This window comes from Nelusetta ayraudi, unplaced genomic scaffold (assembly GCF_046127955.1).
Source record: "Nelusetta ayraudi isolate G7.1 ecotype Tasmania unplaced genomic scaffold, CSIRO-AGI_Nayr_v1 ptg000011l, whole genome shotgun sequence".
Lineage (NCBI taxonomy): Eukaryota > Metazoa > Chordata > Actinopteri > Tetraodontiformes > Monacanthidae > Nelusetta > Nelusetta ayraudi.
This window is the reverse complement of record NW_027466061.1, coordinates 10,991,144-11,010,698: the sequence shown is the minus strand read 5'-3', so window position 1 is coordinate 11,010,698 and position 19,555 is coordinate 10,991,144. Positions and strand designations below refer to the sequence as shown.

The window sequence follows — 19,555 nt, the reverse complement described above, 5'->3', positions numbered from 1 at the left end:
GCACCGAGCAGCAGGGGCAGCGTTTTATTAAAAAGTGGGAGCATGATAAATAGACCCGACCCCCCCACCCCACCTACTTACCACCCACCCCCACTGCCCTGTTAGAGGGGGAGCTGACCACTGAAGGAGCTCCACGCCTGCAGGTTTCACTCCGGCGTTATGTTTTTATTTTTTCCTTCAAGTTATAGTTCACCAGCTATTCAGTTATTAGAAGTCTCACCCAGTTGCGACTGCATCAATATTTTCTAATCTGTGTAACTGTTCCAGAGTTTCACAGCGGGGAAGGAATTCCTCCCGTTGGTGGCCTGTTGCGGTTGTAGTTGTTTGTCACCGTGGGGACAAAAAAAGCAACAGGTGAATAATCATAAAGATGTTTCAACAATGTTCGTTCGGAGCTTTCGGCAAAGTCGGCCGCGTCTGTTTCTAGTCCATGTAACCGAAGTGAAATCCATCCAGTCATCTTCTATTCCCACTTCCTCCTGCACTCAGGGACAAGGGGTCTGCTGGAGCCTCCTCCAGCTGTCATAGGGTGTTGCCAGTTCAACCCAGGGTCACATAGAGACAAACAAAAACAGACAACCATTCACACACCTAAGAACAATTTAGTTTCCTATTGACCTCACATGCATGTTTTTGGACTGTGGGAGGAAGCTGGAGAACCCAGAGAGAACCCACGCTGACACAGGGAGAACATGCAAACTCCACACAAAACTCGGCAGCGGACCCACAACCTTCTAGCTGTGAGGTGGCAGCGCTCACCACTGCGCCACCGTGTCGCCCCGAAATCAATGAAGGAGAAAAAATACCAGCGTCCGAGTCGTTCAGGGGCCTGTCAGGTTTTTCTGTTACTTTTTTCCATTTCTTGGTGGAATTCTCTCAAGCTCCCTCCCTCCCTCATTGGTCCCTCCTTGGTTTTGGCCCCCGTCTCTTCCTCCCTCAATGCGAGCGCTCAGCGGAGAGCCATGGAGCCGCTCCTCCAGCCGCTGACCTGTGTGTCTTTGTGTTGGCAGGGACCTGCTGCGGCTCGGAGGGACGCTGCCGGGACACAACAGGAAGAGTCCGGACAGCTGCCAGGAAATCGTTCGGCAACAAATGAGCCAAACGCTGCCTATCAGAGTGTGAGGCGGCAGCGCTGGAGCGGATCCCGGGATGGCGGTGGAACTAAAGTAAAAAGACTCTGACTCCGCTGAGAGCCCGATGTAAAATACAAAAAGAAGAAGAAGAGGAAATAAAAAAGAGAGGAGGCTCCGACTGGAGAGAAAACCTGGGAGATTCGTCTCCACAACCGCCTGGACTCTAAGAACTTCCTGTTGCAGTGTGTGTGTGTGTGTGTGTGTGTGTGTGTGTGTGTGTGTGTGTGTTCATTACACTTGTGGATTTGTGACTTTTGACATCAGCCAATCTCCTCTCTTACTCCCCCTCTCAGGTTGTGTTTGCATGTCTGCATGTGTTTTCTGCTGGTTGGAAAAAAAAAATCAGTCTTTCCGTCTCTTCCTCCTCAGACCAGAGGGGAAAACACACACACACACATACACACACTTTCACATGCATACACACATGCACACACACACATACACAATGATACAACAGTGCCAAGATCAAGCAATCCTTTGCTTAAAAAAAAACAAGAAAAAAAACAAAACTCCGCTCTGTAAATTTTTAATCCAATCGATGAAACTCATTTTTATAAATAAACCCTTTATTTGCTTCCTCTTAACTACCGTCTTCCACATGTACTGGGAGAAATACGTGTTTCAAATTTGAAAAAAGAAGAAAAAGAAGGTGGAGAAAGTTATCCGAGTCTTCACGCTGTGTCTTCGTCCGAGCGGAGGGGCGGGACTGACACTGTGCGGGACACGTCGCGTGCATGCCAAAGTGGAAAAAAGAAAAGTACAAATCAGTTCCACACTTCCTGTTGCTTTTTGATGTTTTGTTTTTTCTCTCTTTTTCTCTCTCTCTCTCTCTTCCTGACCGGACTTTTTAAGGTCTGTGTTTTTTTTTCCTTGAGCCAGATTTTTATTATTCATTGTTTTTGAATGCTGAGTTAAGGCTGTACTACTGCAATGAGACTTTTCCTCTCCCAAGGCACCAGGAGGCTTCACTTTTTTTAATTCCAGTCTTCTTTTTCTCATATGGAGACGGAACTGGAGGAACTGTTGGGTTCCGCTTCAGGAACCATGAGTGGAACTCATCTTTTTTTATTTTGGGGAGGGAATGGAAATGGTCCGTGGTTCTGCTGTGTTGTATTTTTTATTATTATGATTATTATTTATTTTTGGGGACTTTTGGCAAATGTGCTGCAGATCAGTGGGAATTAAAGCTGGGCGGCTGAGAGCATCCCGACCTTAATATTGACCTGACCCACAAAGCGGAACAAATCGCCCACTGGTCCATTTCTCCTGACGTCTTTTCTCCAGGACACGCCAGCCGCCAGCGCTGCAGCCGACTGCGACGACCGTCCGTGTGTACATACGACACTATATTTCTATTAGACCCGTCAGCTCCGCAGTTACAGCCGCCCCGAGCTGCTTCCTGTCCTCTCTATGACCCACATGTATATGCTTGGTTGTTTATTGGGAAGAGGGACAATGGGACGGTCACTGCATATCCAAAACTCTTGTATTGTGACAAAGAAAGAAAGAAATTGTGCGTCTGCCCGGGTGGACTTTGTTCCTGTGCAACTGGAAAAGGTGTACGAAACTGTAAAGACGTCGGAAGGGGTAAAAAGAAACGGCCGGAAAACTAGAAGAAAAATAAGCATTTCTCTTTCAGTATTTTTACGATAATCATATGCAAATAAATTATTAAAGGGATCTCTGGTATTCTCTTTGATTTCTCAGTGGGTTCACCAGGCTCCAGTTCCAGGTCTCTTTTTTTTCCGGCCGAGAAATGGTGGGAGCGAGAAAAAAAAAGAGGGAATAGCAAATGCGTACCACCTCCTCCTCCTCCTCCTCCTCCTCCTCCTCCTCCTCCTCCTCTTCCTCCTCCCCCTCCTCCTCGTCCTCGTCCTCTGTCGGAATACCGCAGCAGCCTGGGACGGACTCATTAGGAGTTCAGGTTAATCAGGGGCCACTCTGTGTGGCTGGCCAATTAGCGGGAGCACAGGACCATCGTGGGAAATCCAGCCGCTGCCGGAGAGGCCGCTGGGACCAAAAAGTCCATCTGGCTTCCTGCCCCGGCGTTATCAGCGCTGCTCGGCTTCTAAGCTGCCTGCCAGGACACAAACTGGGTGCCACTCAAGCAAAAACAAAACAAAACAAAAAAAACCCAGCAACCCCTAATTGTGTGTGTGCACTGGCTGGAGAGGTGACTATTGATTCTGCTGTGACGAAGCACCAGTGGCAGAACCGGGCAGTATCGCGTTCTCCACATGTTCTGGAATCCACTCAGATCGTGTACATTGAAGCCCTCGGGTGCCCTCAGTTTCTAGTGTCCAGGGTTGGCAGCAGTGACGAAGAAGTTGGATTGGCCAAGTTTCCCCATAAAAAAGTGACCTTTAATGTAAAGCAGAAAAAAAACTGAAGAAACTGCTGACAAACTTTGAGAAGGTTAGTCCCATAATCCACCGTAGCACCACAAAACTGCACTAAACTAAAAACCAACTCAATGCAGTGGTTGGTTTTTATGAAGTACATGGCAGCCCAAGCACGACATGAATGTAGTGTTACGCCGTACGTGAGATGTTTGAAGGGCTCAAAGATGTTCTGCCTTCATTTAATGGAATCGCAAAACAAATAAATTATCCTTTAGCAAAGCTGTCGGGGCCAGGCACACAGCTCTGCTGAACTCCTGTGTGTTGAATAGTTTCAAATCTAGTCCAGCCCACTTTGTTGCTTCAATGTGACTTGTTTATTGTGAGCTGGACTTGCCACTGATGGCCTGGTGGCTACCAGGGTGGGGTGTGAGGTTTGGTTAGCAGGTTAGCCAGAGGTTTGGACACAACAGTCTTGTTGCTGTAACTGAATTACAGGCTTACATACATAACCTCAGTGGACCCTGCATTTAAGTGCCACAGATCTTACCATTGGCTTCTTTGTTTACAAGGCTTTCACTGACTTCCTTCGCATTTTGAAGTCGGTTTTCATCACTTTCATTTGACTTCATCAAAACTATGTTGTGTATTTTTCACGATTTGCATGTGCTAACTGTATTTTCAGCTTCAGAGATACAGATCCTTGATCACGCTTGCCATATGCTAAATGCTTTGAGGTTGTCAAGCTTCTCTTTCACTTTCGCTAGAATCTCATATGGAGATTTTTGACCTTGGAAGAATTTGGAAGATTTTTATATATATTTTTATATATCTATCTATATATATGTATATATAGATATATATACACATATATGTAAACCTCTGAGGAAAAAAGTCTCCCTTCGAGTCGAGGGGGGGGAAAGTATTTGCTAGTTATTTTCCATGGCATCTGAGCGCTGATGTCAAGAGTGAAATTTTGCATCCTGTTTAGCATTAAACATTTGAAGCGCTTCCAGCTTCGCAGGCTGCTCCGGCCTGCCGCACCAGCGCCACCAGAGGAATCATTCGCAGCCTTCCGTCAGACCAAGCCCAAATCTAATATTTTCCTCGGCTGCACCTTGAAGATTTCCTGTGGAAAAGGGGAGGCAGAGGGGGAGGCGGCTAAACTGAAGGAACGTATCTCATTATTTTATTAGCGACCATTAAGTGACGGGAAATAGGCTGCGACAGTTTCTTGAAGAGATTTTAATGAGGGAGAGGACGGGGGAGGCAGGAAGTGACGGCGGGATGACGGACAGTTTTTATTCCGCGGCTGCCAGTCGCTGCTCAATGAGCAGGAGTCTGCGGCTCAGCGTCGAATCCCGGAGCGATCCCGATGATTACCGCCGGATTAACGGCGGCTCAGCCGTCAGACTGGACGTGCAAAAATCTAAATCTGCGAGCGGCAGGCAGCGACCCAGCCCAGGACATGCAGCCCTCGCCATGCCTCGTGCACGCATGCATATTTCTGACATGCAAAATGCCCGCGTGCGCTCGCTAACCCTCAAACTCAGATGCAGATCTGCTGGATTGGCACTGATTTGTCAGATTTAGCTGCATCTACTTGTGCCCCCCCCCGCCCCCCCAACACACACTTCTGGAGGCACCAGTCAGTTCCCTTCCAAAGCTCAAAGCTCTCATTTGCCATCCTGTCCAAAGCAACTTTTAATTCTTCCAATTACAGGGGAGGTGGGGGGAGGTGTAGGGGGGTCCGCGAGCAGGCGGATTTGAAGCGAGGAGGCCTGGCAGGAGACTTTGCTACGCATCAGGGCTTTTTAACAGAGTAGTGATTTGCTGGTGCTGCTGCCGAAGCTGCCTGCGCCGGCTTGTCAATGGAAAACTACCCTCTTTATGGCGAGGCGGGCGCAGCACTAAGCCGAAAACGGCGAGGAGAGACACAAAAATATTGAGCTTTTTTTTTTCCTTTTTTTTGGCTGAAAAAAATTGCAGATACGCCGCCTTATTTCTAACGCTCAATGTGGAGGAATTTCTGCATCTCTTCAAGGCAAGAATAAACGAAAATCAAAGTCCTTTCAGCGCGGTCATTTTCATGCAAAACGGCAGTGTTTTAATTGAACGCTCTGGAAATGATGGAATGAGGGGAAAATAAAGAAAACAGTGCACTGCAACAGGTCTGCATGAAGCAGTCTACAACAGAATGCTAAATCTTTTTAAAGTTGATTTAACCAGTGATTTAAATTTGTATTTCATCATCGTCTCACAGTTCCCTAAAAAACAGCAGCAGCCACCTGCGAAGCACGGCACCAAAAGAGGACCAATTCCACTTCTCATTTTTAAATCTCCCACTTTGGTTCTTATGATACCTTCCATTACACCTCCTGAAGTTGTATTTTCCAAGTTCACGACTTTCCATTTCAGCATAAAGATGAGAAATAAAAAGTCTGAAAAACATGAACATGTTCAATCCAAAGGTTCTCCTTGCCTGTTTATTGGCCATTACATCTGTTTTTTGTGCCATTTAAAATTTTATGGAATAGTATGGGCTAACAGTGATACCGATAGCATCAGATCTGTTTTTTGTTTTGTTTCTTATTTACGGAAAGAAAGTTGTGTACTCACACGTCAGTACTAGCACCGAGTCATGTTAAGGCTGAAAATAAGGCGCTATGGGCCAGATCCACAAAGAATGGAGCGCAGTGGCTGATCTGATTGAGTAAGTTCAGGATTCAAGTGGAAGTGAACTTGTAACTTATCAATGTTTCGTGTTCTTAATAAATAAAGGAATAAAATAAAATAAATTGATAAGATGTGTGTAGGATATTTTTCTATATACACACACCTCATCATCAGAGAAAGTCGATCTGACGCCAGAAACACTTTGTTTCCAATGAGGCATATTTGCATAGAAGGGGGTTTCGTTTTGCGCGAAATGACTAATTTAAATACATTAAAAAAAAGTCTTGCACAGCCCTGCTGTTACCTGCGCATCCGTGTCCATGGTTTTCCGCCGCTTTTCACGGTTACGTCCGCTCTGTAGATACGATGCACTGTTTTTGGTGCTATTTACACTGACTTTCTGGCGCAAAAGCCGGGCAATCGCTTTGTGGATCTGGTCCTATATTTCTTTTTTTCTTTGTTTTGGTTTTTTATCAGAGACACGACATGCCCAGACTTAAATTTGGAGCATTAATAAAAATGTAATGTTATTATGATAAAACTATATTAAAACTAATAAACTTAATGCTAATGTTAGCCAAATAGCAGTCATTAGTTGCTAACTAGATGCTGAAGGGTTTTGTCAAGAACAGTATTGCAACGACACTGGAACAACATAAACAGTAAGCTGTCGCAGTTTAAAAGTCCTTATTAACATAGATCAATTCTTGCAACTGAAGCACTTGACGCTCCTGAAGACACCCTACTGGCAAAATGAAGGGGAAGAACTGAAATGAGATTGAACCCACGAGTCATTCCCTCTTTGTGTGATGGAATTATAGACCAAATAAACGATTGTGTCTGAAAACTGTTGGGACCTGGTCAGGAACCCTACTGGGCAGTCAGAGCAGTGGTTTCATTAATCCACTTTCAAACATTGCGATCAGGTTGTTTGATAATTAAATGTATAATGCATCTCTATAAAAGTCGACCCCGACCGGAGCGCTTTCTCTGGTGCCGCGCTTTAATTACTCCACTTCTGTATTAAAAGTGAGGCATCCATTACTCAAAGACATTCTTCTTATTCACACACTCACTAATTAACCTTTAGCAACCTCTGGAAAAATGGTCCGTCATTCCCTTCGCTCCCCGGTGAGTTTTCCAGCGGATCTGTGACTCGCAATAAAAAGCCACATTCTTCTCCTTTTAATCCAAATTAATGGATTACATTTACCAGTTCATATAACCAGATTATTGTAATCTCGTTAAAGATAATCCCACCCCCCACCCTCCACCCAGCTTCGGCCTGATCCTCAAATTCAGTACTGGGACACTTTGCCGAGGCAGCTGCCGCCCAGCAGCCACTCTGCTCTTTGTTGCTGCGTCACGTCTGGTGACAAACAACAAATGGGGAGAAAAACATTCCAGAAACATTCAATTTTCCCCTCAAATGATTTGAGCACATTTAATTAGAAAAGCCACAAAAGTGAAACACTCTCTCTCTCTCTCTCTCTCTCTCTCTCTCTTTCTCTCGCTCTCAGTCTCTCTCTCTCCCTCTCACTCTCTCTCTCTCTCTCTCTGTCTCTCTCTCTCTCTGTCTCTCTCTCTCTCTCTCTCTCTCTCGCTCTCAGTCTCTCTCTCTCCCTCTCACTCTCTCTCTCTCTCTCTCTCTCTCTGTCTCTCTCTCTCTCTGTCTCTTTCTCTCGCTCTCAGTCTCTCTCTCTCTCTCTCTCTCTCCCTCTCTCTCTCTCTGTCTCTCTGTCTCTCTCTCTCTCGCTCTCTCTCTCTCTCTCTCCCTCTCACTCTCGCTCTCTCTCTGTCTCTCTCTCCCTCTCTCCCTCTCTCTCTCTCTCTCTCTCTCTCCCTCTCTCTCTCTCTCTCTGTCTCTCTCTCTGTCTCTCTCTCCCTCTCTCGCTCTCACTCTCTCTCTCTCTCTCTCTGTCTCTCTCCCTCTCTATCATTCACACATGCAGAAGAAATATCTGCGATGGTAAACACAGCTTTCCTCCCAGGAGGCTGCAGTGAGGCAGCGGCCAAGCGATCAGGACGACGCTGTGGCTTCCGATTCACCACCTCGCTGCTGTTTGGCCAGAGCATGCGGCCTGCTAAGTGTCATGTGATGCCGTGGCCATTCATGATTGGCTTCTGGGGGCATTAGACAGATGGCGGTCAGCTCCAAGTGCAGCACAGTTCTAGTTGGCTGGAGCGCTGAATGAATCATTTAGTTCTTATGTTGTCAATAATGAACCCAGGTCTTGATTTGTCTGTTTTAAAATATTGCCGTAGATATTCAATGTCAATCTGACATCCTTACATGACGTCATCATACATAACTGACTGGAGGGAAGCGGGAACTATAGTCACCATCAACCTGTGAGTTTCCAACATCCTTTGCTGTTTGATGAAGTAGGTCTCTAAGTATTTAACTGCTGAAAATACCACAAATAAACATCAACCTGTTGCTGAGTTATCCCATTATGAGGCTAATAGGTTTGGCAATGACAGACAGCTTCTCTGCGTTGTTTTCAAATTCACAACCATTTGAAACGACTTTATCCATCCCCAGTTTAACACAATATTTCAACCTGATGTGGAGAAGCATTTTGTTTTGTCGGGTGAGGAAATGAAAAGGGACAAAAACTCTTACGACCCTTTTTGCACATCTTATAACCTTATTCATTTATTTTTATTTTTTTTCAGATCTTTGTTTATCTAAAAAAAATTCACAATAAATATTGTACCACAGATTTGACAAGTGACACTGTAAACGTGTCCAATTCTTGCAAGATTAAAGCAAATAAAATCTATGTTTTGTTTATCTTGCTTAAAGATTTCACCGAAAATATGGCACTGCTCGTTGCTTATCGAGGCCAGACTGTGATCTCCTTACAAGCCCACTTGTTAGCGTCGGCTAATCGTGCCGGGTGAGGACGTGGCACTCTGGAAATAGTGGACATGTTCAGGGAGGCGAAGCAACGCAATCCTTTGCGGGAGTGCGGGGGTGGTGGGGGAAGGCGGAGGGGGGCGGGGGGTGGAAGTCCCTTTGTGACACTGTAGAAAATGTAACAGCCTGATGCAGCTTCCAATAGAGCCACATCTGACTGCCAGGGTGCATTTCAAAGGTCTGGATGAAAAGAATCGGGGAGGGGAGGGGCGGGGGGGATCATTAGCATGCATGTGAATTGGGGGAGGAACGGTGGGGGGGTGGGGTCACAGGGAGAATGGACAGATTATGCATTTGTATGTTTGCTGATGAGATCGACGGGTTTAGGTTCCTCTGCCACGCTTTGAATTACAAAATCCCCACCCAGGGAGGCCAGAGAGAGAGGAAGGAGGAGTCCGACACTGGGCTTCTGGGTAAACATGGCGCAGGGTGGGGGGTGGGGGTGGAGGGGAGTTGGCCGTGCTCCGCTCTCAGAGCAGATGTCTCAAATTGGCAAAGAAAATGGAAAGAGGAGAGCGAGGGCTGGATTCTGAACTTAACTCCTGCGTCTGTGAGTCTGCAGAGCATCGTGGGACACCAGGAAGGACCGGGGGAAGCGGGGGGGTTAGGGGGGGGGCACTCTGCTGAGTCATTGATCAAACTGGTTAATTTTTTTGTTTTTGTGTTTTTCTTTGTGGAGCGTGGTGGCAACCAGGGCGTGAGCGGGCGGTGGCGGGGTGGTGGTGTGGTGGGGGGCTTCAGAGACTCCACTCCTCTTCCATGTTGGGGGGCTTCACGGTCGGCCGGCAGGATGAGGAGAGACGCAGCGGAACGCAGCTTCCTCCTCCAGCGGCGTCGGCGTGTCAAATCCGGCGACGGGACGTGACGAGGTCAACGCTCCGATGTTGACAGCGGGAGCTTGTAATTAAACGGGAAAAAGTGTTTGTAACTGCAATGGAATGCTACCCCCCCCCCCCCTCTCCCGTCCTCCTCTTCCACTTTTCCCTCTACTTCTCTGTCTTCTTCTTCTCCTTCCTCTTCAGTGGAAAAATGGCTTACAATTGTGGTTGTAAAAATCAAAATCTCCTTCTTCTTCTCCTCCTTCTTCCTCTTTCCCCCCTCTATCACAAAGAGACACAAACAAACACACAGGCACAGGCAGATTCTTATCGCCTGAAACTACCTGTACGTTCTAAATAAATGGCCTGCCAAGCGTTTGATGGCTTGGCTAGAAATCCCAAATGCTCTCGCCGCCGCGGCTGCTTTCAAGTAATCATCCCCATGGTAACACCTGACACCAGCTATTCATCACGCAGCCAGTGTAAACTCCGGCGTGTTCACCACAACTGGTCTCTCGTCCCGCCGCCCGCCTTCCAAAATCGAAGCCCCGCCCCCAACGGCGGCCAAACATGTTTTCAGTTCTCTCACAGACAGGCTCAGCGTCGCTTTCCTTTTTACATCGGCAGTCATTAGCGCGAATGTAAAGGCCAGAGGTGAGTTTGCTGAGATAGTGGCGGTGCAGCGGCGGCGCTACGCTAGCAGACGGCAGCCGTGTGCAGCGTGAGCGCCGCCACTGGATGAATATTCAGGAGTCAGAGCCTCATTTCGCAACAGAAACCCGAGACAGCGCTAGATAAGCACGTCCATGCGTCACACAATCACAATCCGTGCATATGTAGCTCTTATATTTTTTTCTCCCCCCCGTCTCGCACTCCCCTGCGTCTCGACCATCTGTCAGCGGTATTGATGTTTCTCGCCGAGGGCTCCTGGGGTGCAGGATGAAGGAAAGCGGCGAGCGCTAGCAAGTGTTTAGCGATGCACTGGCCTGGTCCGGGGGCCGATCCAAGACGGCCTCACTGACACGTGGGAAGGTCAGGCCTGCGCTGCGCCTCGCGGGTTTCTTCGTGAGAGTTCCGAAGGCGGCTACCGGGGTCATCGCTGTTAGACTGAGGCTGAAGGGAAGTAGCAAGAGAGTTTGCAAAAGTTGCTGGCCACTAACTCTTTAAAGAGAAGAAAACATGAGGTCTCGCCCCAGAGAGAAAACAGCGAGAATACACAACATAACAATAATAAGGATCCAGCCGTAACTCTGATGATCTCAAAGCCAAGTAAAAATGGGGTGAAAGAGCGGTAGAGTGGTATAGCGGTGAGTGGTATAGCGGTGAGTGGTATAGCGGTACGAGGTGAACAGGGACTGAACTTCAGTCGCCCAGTGTCATTAGTTCTAGCACCACAAATACTAGCACACAATAAAATTAACTGAAGCTCAACAAACTTTGAAAGGTTTTCGCAAATCCTTAACTTTTAAGATTGGACGAGTATAGTATAACAATATCTTGTTCTACATTCTAGCATAGTCACTTTAACTGCAGGCACGACAACAGTCCAAACTACATTGGTGTAGTCAGTGTAACGGACCGAATACTAAAAAGATTTCATTTTAATGTAACATGAAATATGAAAAACATGAATTGTTTTGCCATTTTCAATTTCAAATTTCAGTCTGTGTTTTTTTTTTTCCTTTCTCAGATCCTGATACAGATGTGTGTACTAAAATTGTTCTGTACTATAGACAGGTTTTTGTAGTATTATGAACTGGTTTTAGTACCAGTTTAGTGCAACACAATTCCAGGGCTTCCACAAGACAATGTTGCACAACACAGTATCGCCCTTCCCAGCAATAGAAAGCCTTATTGGCCAGCACCACCAGCACCACCAACCTTTTGTCTGATCCTCTTTGTGTTTTGTTTTGAAAGGGCTTCAGGTTTGTTTTCAGCAGGTTCCTCCCCATCTCAAAGGAGATAAATCCAACAAATGTGGGGATGTGTCCCATCTGGCAAGTCAGGCCCGCAGATCCAAACACAATTCTAAGGTATAAGGTAGGGAGGTTAAACCTGCCGAACATTAGCATATTAGCTTTAACACAGCAGCTATTAGCACTTAGCTCTGAACCCTGCAGTTGCCCGACACGTGTCGTCTCAAGAAAAACTTTTTTTTGTTCTCCCTCCTTCCACCCAAACTTCAAGTTTTTAAAAGTCATTACTTGGCACAAAGAGAGCTGAAATTTTTGAGGTTCATTGTTTTTTTTTGTTTTTTTGCCTTCCCCCCCGCCATGCCGGAGCTTCAATGAGAGCGGCAGAAGAAAGCACAAGTGCGATAGAGGTTCTCAATCTGTGTGCTGCAGATAATGAAGCGCTATCTGTTAGCCAGCCGAGAGCAGCAGCTCCGGCCGGACCACAGCGTCCGCTGTCACACAGTAGCATGCGGGTTCCCCTCAACCCCTCATCCCTCACTCCAAAGGCACACCCTAAATTCCTCCAGGTTTAATGTCTCCATCAAAAGAAGATCAGAAAGGGGGTGGGGGGGGGAGGGGGGATTAGAGCGACACAACAGAGGTGAGTGTTGTGCAGAGGAGAGGAGTCGTTCGCTGCTTCACGCCGCTTGCGATAGCGCTCATCCCCGGCAAAACTGTAGCCATGGCAACAGTGGGGAAAAAGGGAAGTGTGCGGCATTGATAAGAGTGTGGTGGGGGGATGAGGGGTGGTGGGGGGATGAAGGGGTTGACAGATCATTTTGGAGGAGTCTGACCTCCTCGCAACAAGGACCGGCCGCCTTGTCTGGAAAATGAATACCACACGCAGATGGCGCAAAGAGATTGACAGCGTCCCTCTCTCTCTCTCTTTCTCTCCCCCTCTCTCTCTCTCTCCCCCTTTCTCTCCCTCTCTCTCTCTCTCACCCTCTCCCTCCCTCTCTCTCTCTCTCTCTCTCTCTCTTGGCAATTTAACACGTATCCGACTACAAAGTGTTAACTTCAGACGCCTGCAAGGGTTTTTTTCTTCTTCTTCTTCACGCTGTAAATGTCGGCGACTCTGGCTCTCTTCTTTTTCTTCTTCTTCTTCTTCTTCTTCTTCTTCTTCTTCTTCTTCCAGTCCTTTTAGGATTTATCAGCCATGCCAGGCTTAACCCCGCTGCGCATTGTCGGCCCGGAATGTCCACAAAAACTCACGCCGTGTGCGCCTCTCAGCACGGTGCCGCGGTAACACAAGGCGCCCCTCGCCCCTCCAATTTGTTCAGGACCGGTAGTCTTTTTTTTTGTTTGTATGTTTATTTTTAGGAGATCTCCGTGTCAACAGGAGGTGAGTAGCCACAGAGGAAGTGCGAGAGCGATAGCGGCGGGAGGACCGCCGGGAATCCCTTGCTTCGCTCTCTTTGTCTGGGAACGAGGCAACAGAGAGCATGGGAGGAGGAGGAGGAGGAGGAGGAGGAAGAGGAGAGGAAGAGGAGAGGAAGAGCGGCGCGCAGTAGGAGGAAGGCCTGCAGCCACGCCTCAGGAGCGGATACAGCGCCTGCTTTCACAAACAACGTTAGTTTTTTGCACCGCTCTGACTCTGGTGGAGTGAACTTCATTAGTGAAAAAAATGGACACTAATTGAGCCCCGGCTGTACAGAGGGGAGGAAGAAGGAGGAAGAGGAGAGGTGGAGGAGGAGAGGTGGAGACGGGTGGGAAAAGACGAGAGAAGTCTCTAAGCACGCAGCTGCCCAAGAGCTTCAAGTCTCTCTGATCGTCCCCCCCAGCGCCGTCTGTTGGCTCGCTTGTTAGCACGCTGAGAGATTTGTAAGGATAAGGAAAAGTCAGCGCATAACAGGGGGGTTCAGGACCAGGAAGAAGAGGAGGAGGAGGAAGAAAAGGAAGAAGAAGCGTCAGGATGGGATGAGCCAGGCCAAGCAATTTGTCCATCACCTGTTACAAATGTCCACTTTGCACTGATAGCAGATGTGTGCGATGCTCGGCCACAACACCTGCTAGTTTGCAGGGGAGGAAATATAGTTTTGGGATTGGGGGGAGGGCTGGCGGGGGGCACAGCCATTCGGCAGCTGCGGCTAAATGAACGCAACAAGACGGAGAGCCGACTCCACCAAAGCATGGAAATGGGATTTTCACTGTGCTAATGAAAATGGAAATTTGCACGCACGCACACACACACACACACACATTCGCACACACATATACAAAATAAACTATACAGCCTGAAGGCAAAGTAGAAACAGCTAAATACAATGAATTTTACGTGCACAAGGGAAGTGCTGCTGCTGCTGCTGCTTTTTTTTTTTTGGTTTGTTGAACCCAAATCTGAGAGAATTTGAACGAAGCCACTCGCTCGACATGTTTAACCATCGAGTTTTACTGTGCCATGGCACCGACTGTTTTCGGCGTCGTTGTCGCACACAGATGGTCTCACACGTCTCGCACAGCGATCACGATAATTGCCGTCACATCTGCGTCACGACCGTTTACTCGTTTTCCAGTCGTCAGTCTCGCAGGATGGACGGCAAAGCACCTAGTTAGTACTGGGAATATTGTTATTTTTGAATATATTATATTTGTATTTTTTTTACAAAGAAAATTACATGAATATAAATACGTCACAATTTTTCAATTACCTTCCTAAATGAGACGAGCAGTGAGGCTAAATGGCTAATTGCTAAAATGCTAAGATCCAAGTCTTGCACTTTTGTTGTTACACTTCAAATTGCGGTTTGCATGCAGGCTCATCATTTTTAGGCAAAGAAGAGGCACGTGTCTGAGCCGGAGACTGATAGAAAATGAGAGAAGAAGAAAAGAGTCGGGAAAATGCAGCCTGAGAAGAAGGATTAAAGGGAATGACAGAGGGAGGGAGGGAGAGAGAGAGAGGAAATCACAGCATTGGTGTGCACAGCTCAGCTCCAGTTGATGTTTAAATATTTTATTTATGCATCCGCGATATATGTGCTTTATAGCCTCGGCTATATCAAGGGTAATTATATTCCAGCCTGGGTTGTATCGCAATGAGAATTACTCACCCATCGCCACTGGAGGGAGGTGGGCCCTGTGTTAAATCAGCCCCGAGTCAAAGAGGGAAACAGGTCGACCTAAGTTCAGTCAAAAGTTTTGTGGTGGATGCAAGACTAAAAAAAACAACAACAAAAAACAAAGCAATTATCCATATAACTGAGTTATATAGCACCTCTCTCTCTCTCTTTCTCTCTCTCGCTCTCTCTCCCTCCAAACAACCTCCCTATTAACAGCAAATCACTCTCGTCAGCACCTACTGTTTCTTTTCTCTATTTAAATCTTCAGAAATTAGCTGCAGCCAGTCACAGTGTGCACGAGCATGTGCAGCCCACACCGTAACGACTGAAAGCCTTTAAAGTAGATTAATAAAGGAAAAGAATTACAAAAATTACATGAAAATTGCATCACACTGGCACCGCTCGACACAAAAAGCCATACAGCCGCCGTGGGCGCTGTCAGAGATCTGACACGGCCAGCTGACTGTAAATCTCCCCGATGCTTGGAAAATGCAGCTGTGGCTCGGCGGTTGCGAGACAACAACATACAGAGGTTTGGTGTAGTTGGATCATTGTACCGCATCTGATTGGCTCTTGACCGGGTGGAGACAACCGAAGGCTTTAGTACCGATGTTTGGGCTGTCGCTGGTGACTCACAACACAAACAGCTCCGAATCTTGTGTCTCTTTTTCCTTTTCTGTGAACAACCTTGTGCGAGTCTGTATCAGGACACCACTAAACACCCAACTTTAAATTACCATAAAGGTTGTACGTAAGTTTAGAGTGGGGCTGATCAACCAAAACTTCCTCGTTGGGTTCAAAGACCCATCAGTGAGATGCAGTCTGGCTTTTGGAGACTAAAATTCAATAATCAGAGATGATATAAAAGCCCTAATGGCGCCTCGCTTGAACTCCATCCCATCCTGCCGTTCCAGCCCTTCCCATCCCCCACCCTCCATATCCCAACTTCCGATCGCTTGTATTTAGCGTCTTCGTCCTTGTTAAATGGTCTTTAGCATTCAGTCGGCGTGTTGCCCCACAGAGGACGGAACTTTACCCATAAAAAGGCAAAAGTTAAAACAGCGCTTTTTTGGTAATCTTTTTAAAATAATCTATTGCACATCTGAATCATCACCAAACAGCAATCAAGAGCATCCTCTTCCCTTTACACAGGGATTTTAAGGAAGACTAACGGAGTGTATTTGTCTTTTTGAAGAAATGCTGTTGAGCCTCGACACCATTAGGAGGCGTGCATGAGTCGAACTTTTCATTTTTCTTATTTGTTTGTTTTTTGCAATTGTGTAATTTTCCCGTAAGGTCGCTGATTAATCAAGTAAGGAGTTCAATCTGATCCTGGAAACCCAGGATTGGTGATTTTTCTTTTGAGGTTACCAGAAAGCCACTCGCACGATCAAAACACGATGTGGAAGTTTAGCAAAGTGAAGGGCACACTCCATTTAATTAGAGGCAAGATTACTCCTTCTGCTGACTCATAGCTGTGCGTGTGTGTGTGTGCGTGCGTGCGTGCGTGTGCGTGTACGTGCGTGCATGTGTGTGTGTGCGTGTGCGTGTGCGTGTGTGTGTGTGTGCGTGCGTGTGTGTGTGTGCGTGTGTGTGTGCGTGCGTGCGTGCATGTGTGTGTGCGTGTGCGTGTGTGTGTGTGTGTGTGTGTGCGTGCGTGCGTGTACGTGCGTGCATGTGTGTGTGCGTGTGCGTGTGTGTGTGCGTGTGTATTTGGCTTTCTCCTAGCTCTGATGTGCGGCCCCATTATTTCCCAACATACAGTAATGAAACTCTGATTGCAGCCGCTAGATTCTCTCCTCATTGTAACACATTAACATAGTTTCTCGACGGCTCCAATGAGCTCTTGATGAAAGTGAATTGATTAGAAAACGGTGGATGGTTTCAAAACGCGCCTCTTAATTCCACCTCCATGTGATTGCTCCTCTGAAGCCTCCTTAGCAGAGACACCGGGCCAATTCTTTGTGGCTCCAGGAACCTGTAACACTATACAATTCACATTTACGAGCTGAAAACTGAAAATCTTCCAGAATTTTTCAGCCTTCCCTCTCGACCTTACAGTAGCTTACATCAGACTGGCACCACGTCACGTCATGTTAGCGCTGCAAAGCGAGAAAAAAGAAAAAAAACAAAAACCTTCAATCAGGAGAGTCACTCTCACTCGTCTCGGCCATCGAACACAAAACCCTGAACTCAGATACGCGCCGTCGTCCCCGCTCCCGATTAAAGTGAGGATGGCTTCACACTTACACCCCTGGGAGAGTTTCAGCGCCGATAAAAATCAGCCAGGAACATTAATCAACCCCAGAGTGACGAAACCATCAGCGTGCTCCTGTCAATTAATGTGTATATGCTGACAAGGTTTTTTTTTTTTTTTTTAATCGCAGCCGCTTAAATCAATAATTTAGCTATCAAAGTGGAGGAGTTCATATCAGACCAGAGACCCTGTGCTGCTGGATGTTCACTGCATGAAAGGTTTACTGAGAGTTTCATCGGTTTTATCCGCAAGAGTAAAGACAGTGGTGGTCCTATGTCATCATTATTGTTATAATAAAGCATAATCCTGGTGGTATGCTGTATTATTGTTTCGGTCAACAGTGTTTTTTTCTTGTAGTTTTTTTTTTTAATCGCAGCCGCTTAAATCAATAATTTAGCTATCAAAGTGGAGGAGTTCATATCAGACCAGAGACCCTGTGCTGCTGGATGTTCACTGCATGAAAGGTTTACTGAGAGTTTCATCGGTTTTATCCGCAAGAGTAAAGACAGTGGTGGTCCTATGTCATCATTATTGTTATAATAAAGCATAATCCTGGTGGTATGCTGTATTATTGTTTCGGTCAACAGTGTTTTTTTCTTGTAGTTATTTTATCTAAGAAATATTGCTCAACACCACTTCCTTTTTATCATCACGTTTGTGCTACGGCAACAAATGCATTCTTTCTGTGTTCGGTATTTTGTCTTGACAGTATGGTTCAAAAGACACTATTCTAGTGTGTGTCCCCTGTTTTATTCTGGACAGTTTGTTCCAACAAAATTAATACACTTCCAATTATCTTATGTACCAGTGAAATAAGCCAAATGAACCTTCATTGTCTTGGTTAACATTGTTTGCAAAATCCTGGTTGAGTGAATCAAAGGTTGGTGTGACTTTCCCACTTAAAATTCTTAATATTGTTAAAAAAAAAAAGAAAAGTTTCATTTATATATTGCAACCAGATATTTTTCATAACACCACCCCTTAATGTGTAAATAACTTGTTGATTGATTTAGTTTTTTAAATTTGGTCGCTGAAGCATTACTAGAATTATCCAGCAGAGGTCTTTGTGCGTCAATATCTTTTTTTATTATTCCTTTCTGGCCAAAGGCCGACATGCATGTTCTCTGCCCTCGGGCTGAATTTATGATTCAACATGTCTTATCTATAAATCACAAAGCCAGACTAAGAAGAAGGCCCGGAGGTGCGGTCAGAGACACAGAGATAGGGAGGTCAGTGTTTACCCTGGCCTCGGTAATATAAAGCTCATCTCGGTGCCGGTGTCTCCAATTACGAGGGAGCAGCGGCCGCGCTCGCTCCTCCCTAATAGCTTCCACCGCGTCTGGCACTCTTCATTTCACATAATGAGAGTCTTCAAGATGTGAATAAAGGTATGCATATGATTTCGGCACAAGCACTGGAAATGAGATATGCCCTGGGGCGCACTTCAAACAAGGCAAAAAAAAAAAAAAAGAAATGACAGCGCCGCGCTTTTTAAGCAGACATCTGTTCTTCGTCCCTGACGGCGGCGCTGAAGGAGTCTGGGTGCTCCGAGTCTCGGTGCCAAGGAGCCTCTTGTCTGAGTCCCCGTCAGCTGATTTGTCACCTCTCTGGCCGGGAACGTGGCAACCCCGACGATACGGTGGTTGAATGTCGACTACTTCTGGCTACCGGCTGTTCCAGGTCCAGCTGTAATTGAAGGACTCACACGAGACCACAGTGATGTTACCGGATGATACAACCAGAGCCACCAGAACTGACAAGAGGTTATTGCTACCAACCAGAGCAGTAGGAGAACAACGGGCTGCTGCTGCTGCTGCTCTGCGCTTGTCTGGGAGATTTTTGGTATGTCTACTTTCTTTCTTTCTTCCTACCCCCTGAACACGCTGCAAAACTCGACAAATTTTGAACATTTAGTACAAGACAGACAAGACCTCAATGCAAAGTGGATTGAATGAATCGTGAGATCTTTACACTTTTCATTTTACGGACCTTTAAGGTTAAGTTACTGGCCTGAGCGACATCCCTTCACACTTTCCTCCTGACACTCCAACCTGCTTCCACGTGCTTCTTCACCTCTTTTCTACACTCCACACGTCGCTCTAGACTGTTGACCCCAAGAAAGCAAAAATCCTCCGCTTCCTTTATCGCTGGTCTCGGTAGGTTTTGCCCGGGCGCTCAGCAGAAATGGAAATCGTGCGTGGACGCCTGCGATGAAGCAGAGACGCAGCCGGTTGGAATCAGTGGATGTGACGGTGGGCAGGCTGACGAGGGTCCAAAACCAAAAGCATGACCAGATTGTAAAGTCCCATTTTATTGCCTGTCCAATTTGCAAGCAACTGGGCTCCAGCTGGCCCTCCTGTGTTTTTGCAGCACATGCTAACATGTTTTAGCTTCTCTG

General features: G+C 46.6%; 1 protein-coding gene across 1 annotated transcript in view; it reads left to right on the top strand.

The window, feature by feature from the left end:
* ephb3a (eph receptor B3a) overlaps positions 1-3,344 on the top strand; it is a 36,872-nt gene extending 33,528 nt beyond the window's left edge. The window contains exon 15 of the mRNA XM_076020816.1: positions 1,011-3,344. Coding sequence (XP_075876931.1) covers positions 1,011-1,122 — 112 coding nt within the window. The 3' untranslated portion in view covers positions 1,123-3,344. The remainder of the gene's footprint in view (positions 1-1,010) is intronic.
* The last annotated feature ends 16,211 nt before the right edge of the window (positions 3,345-19,555 follow it).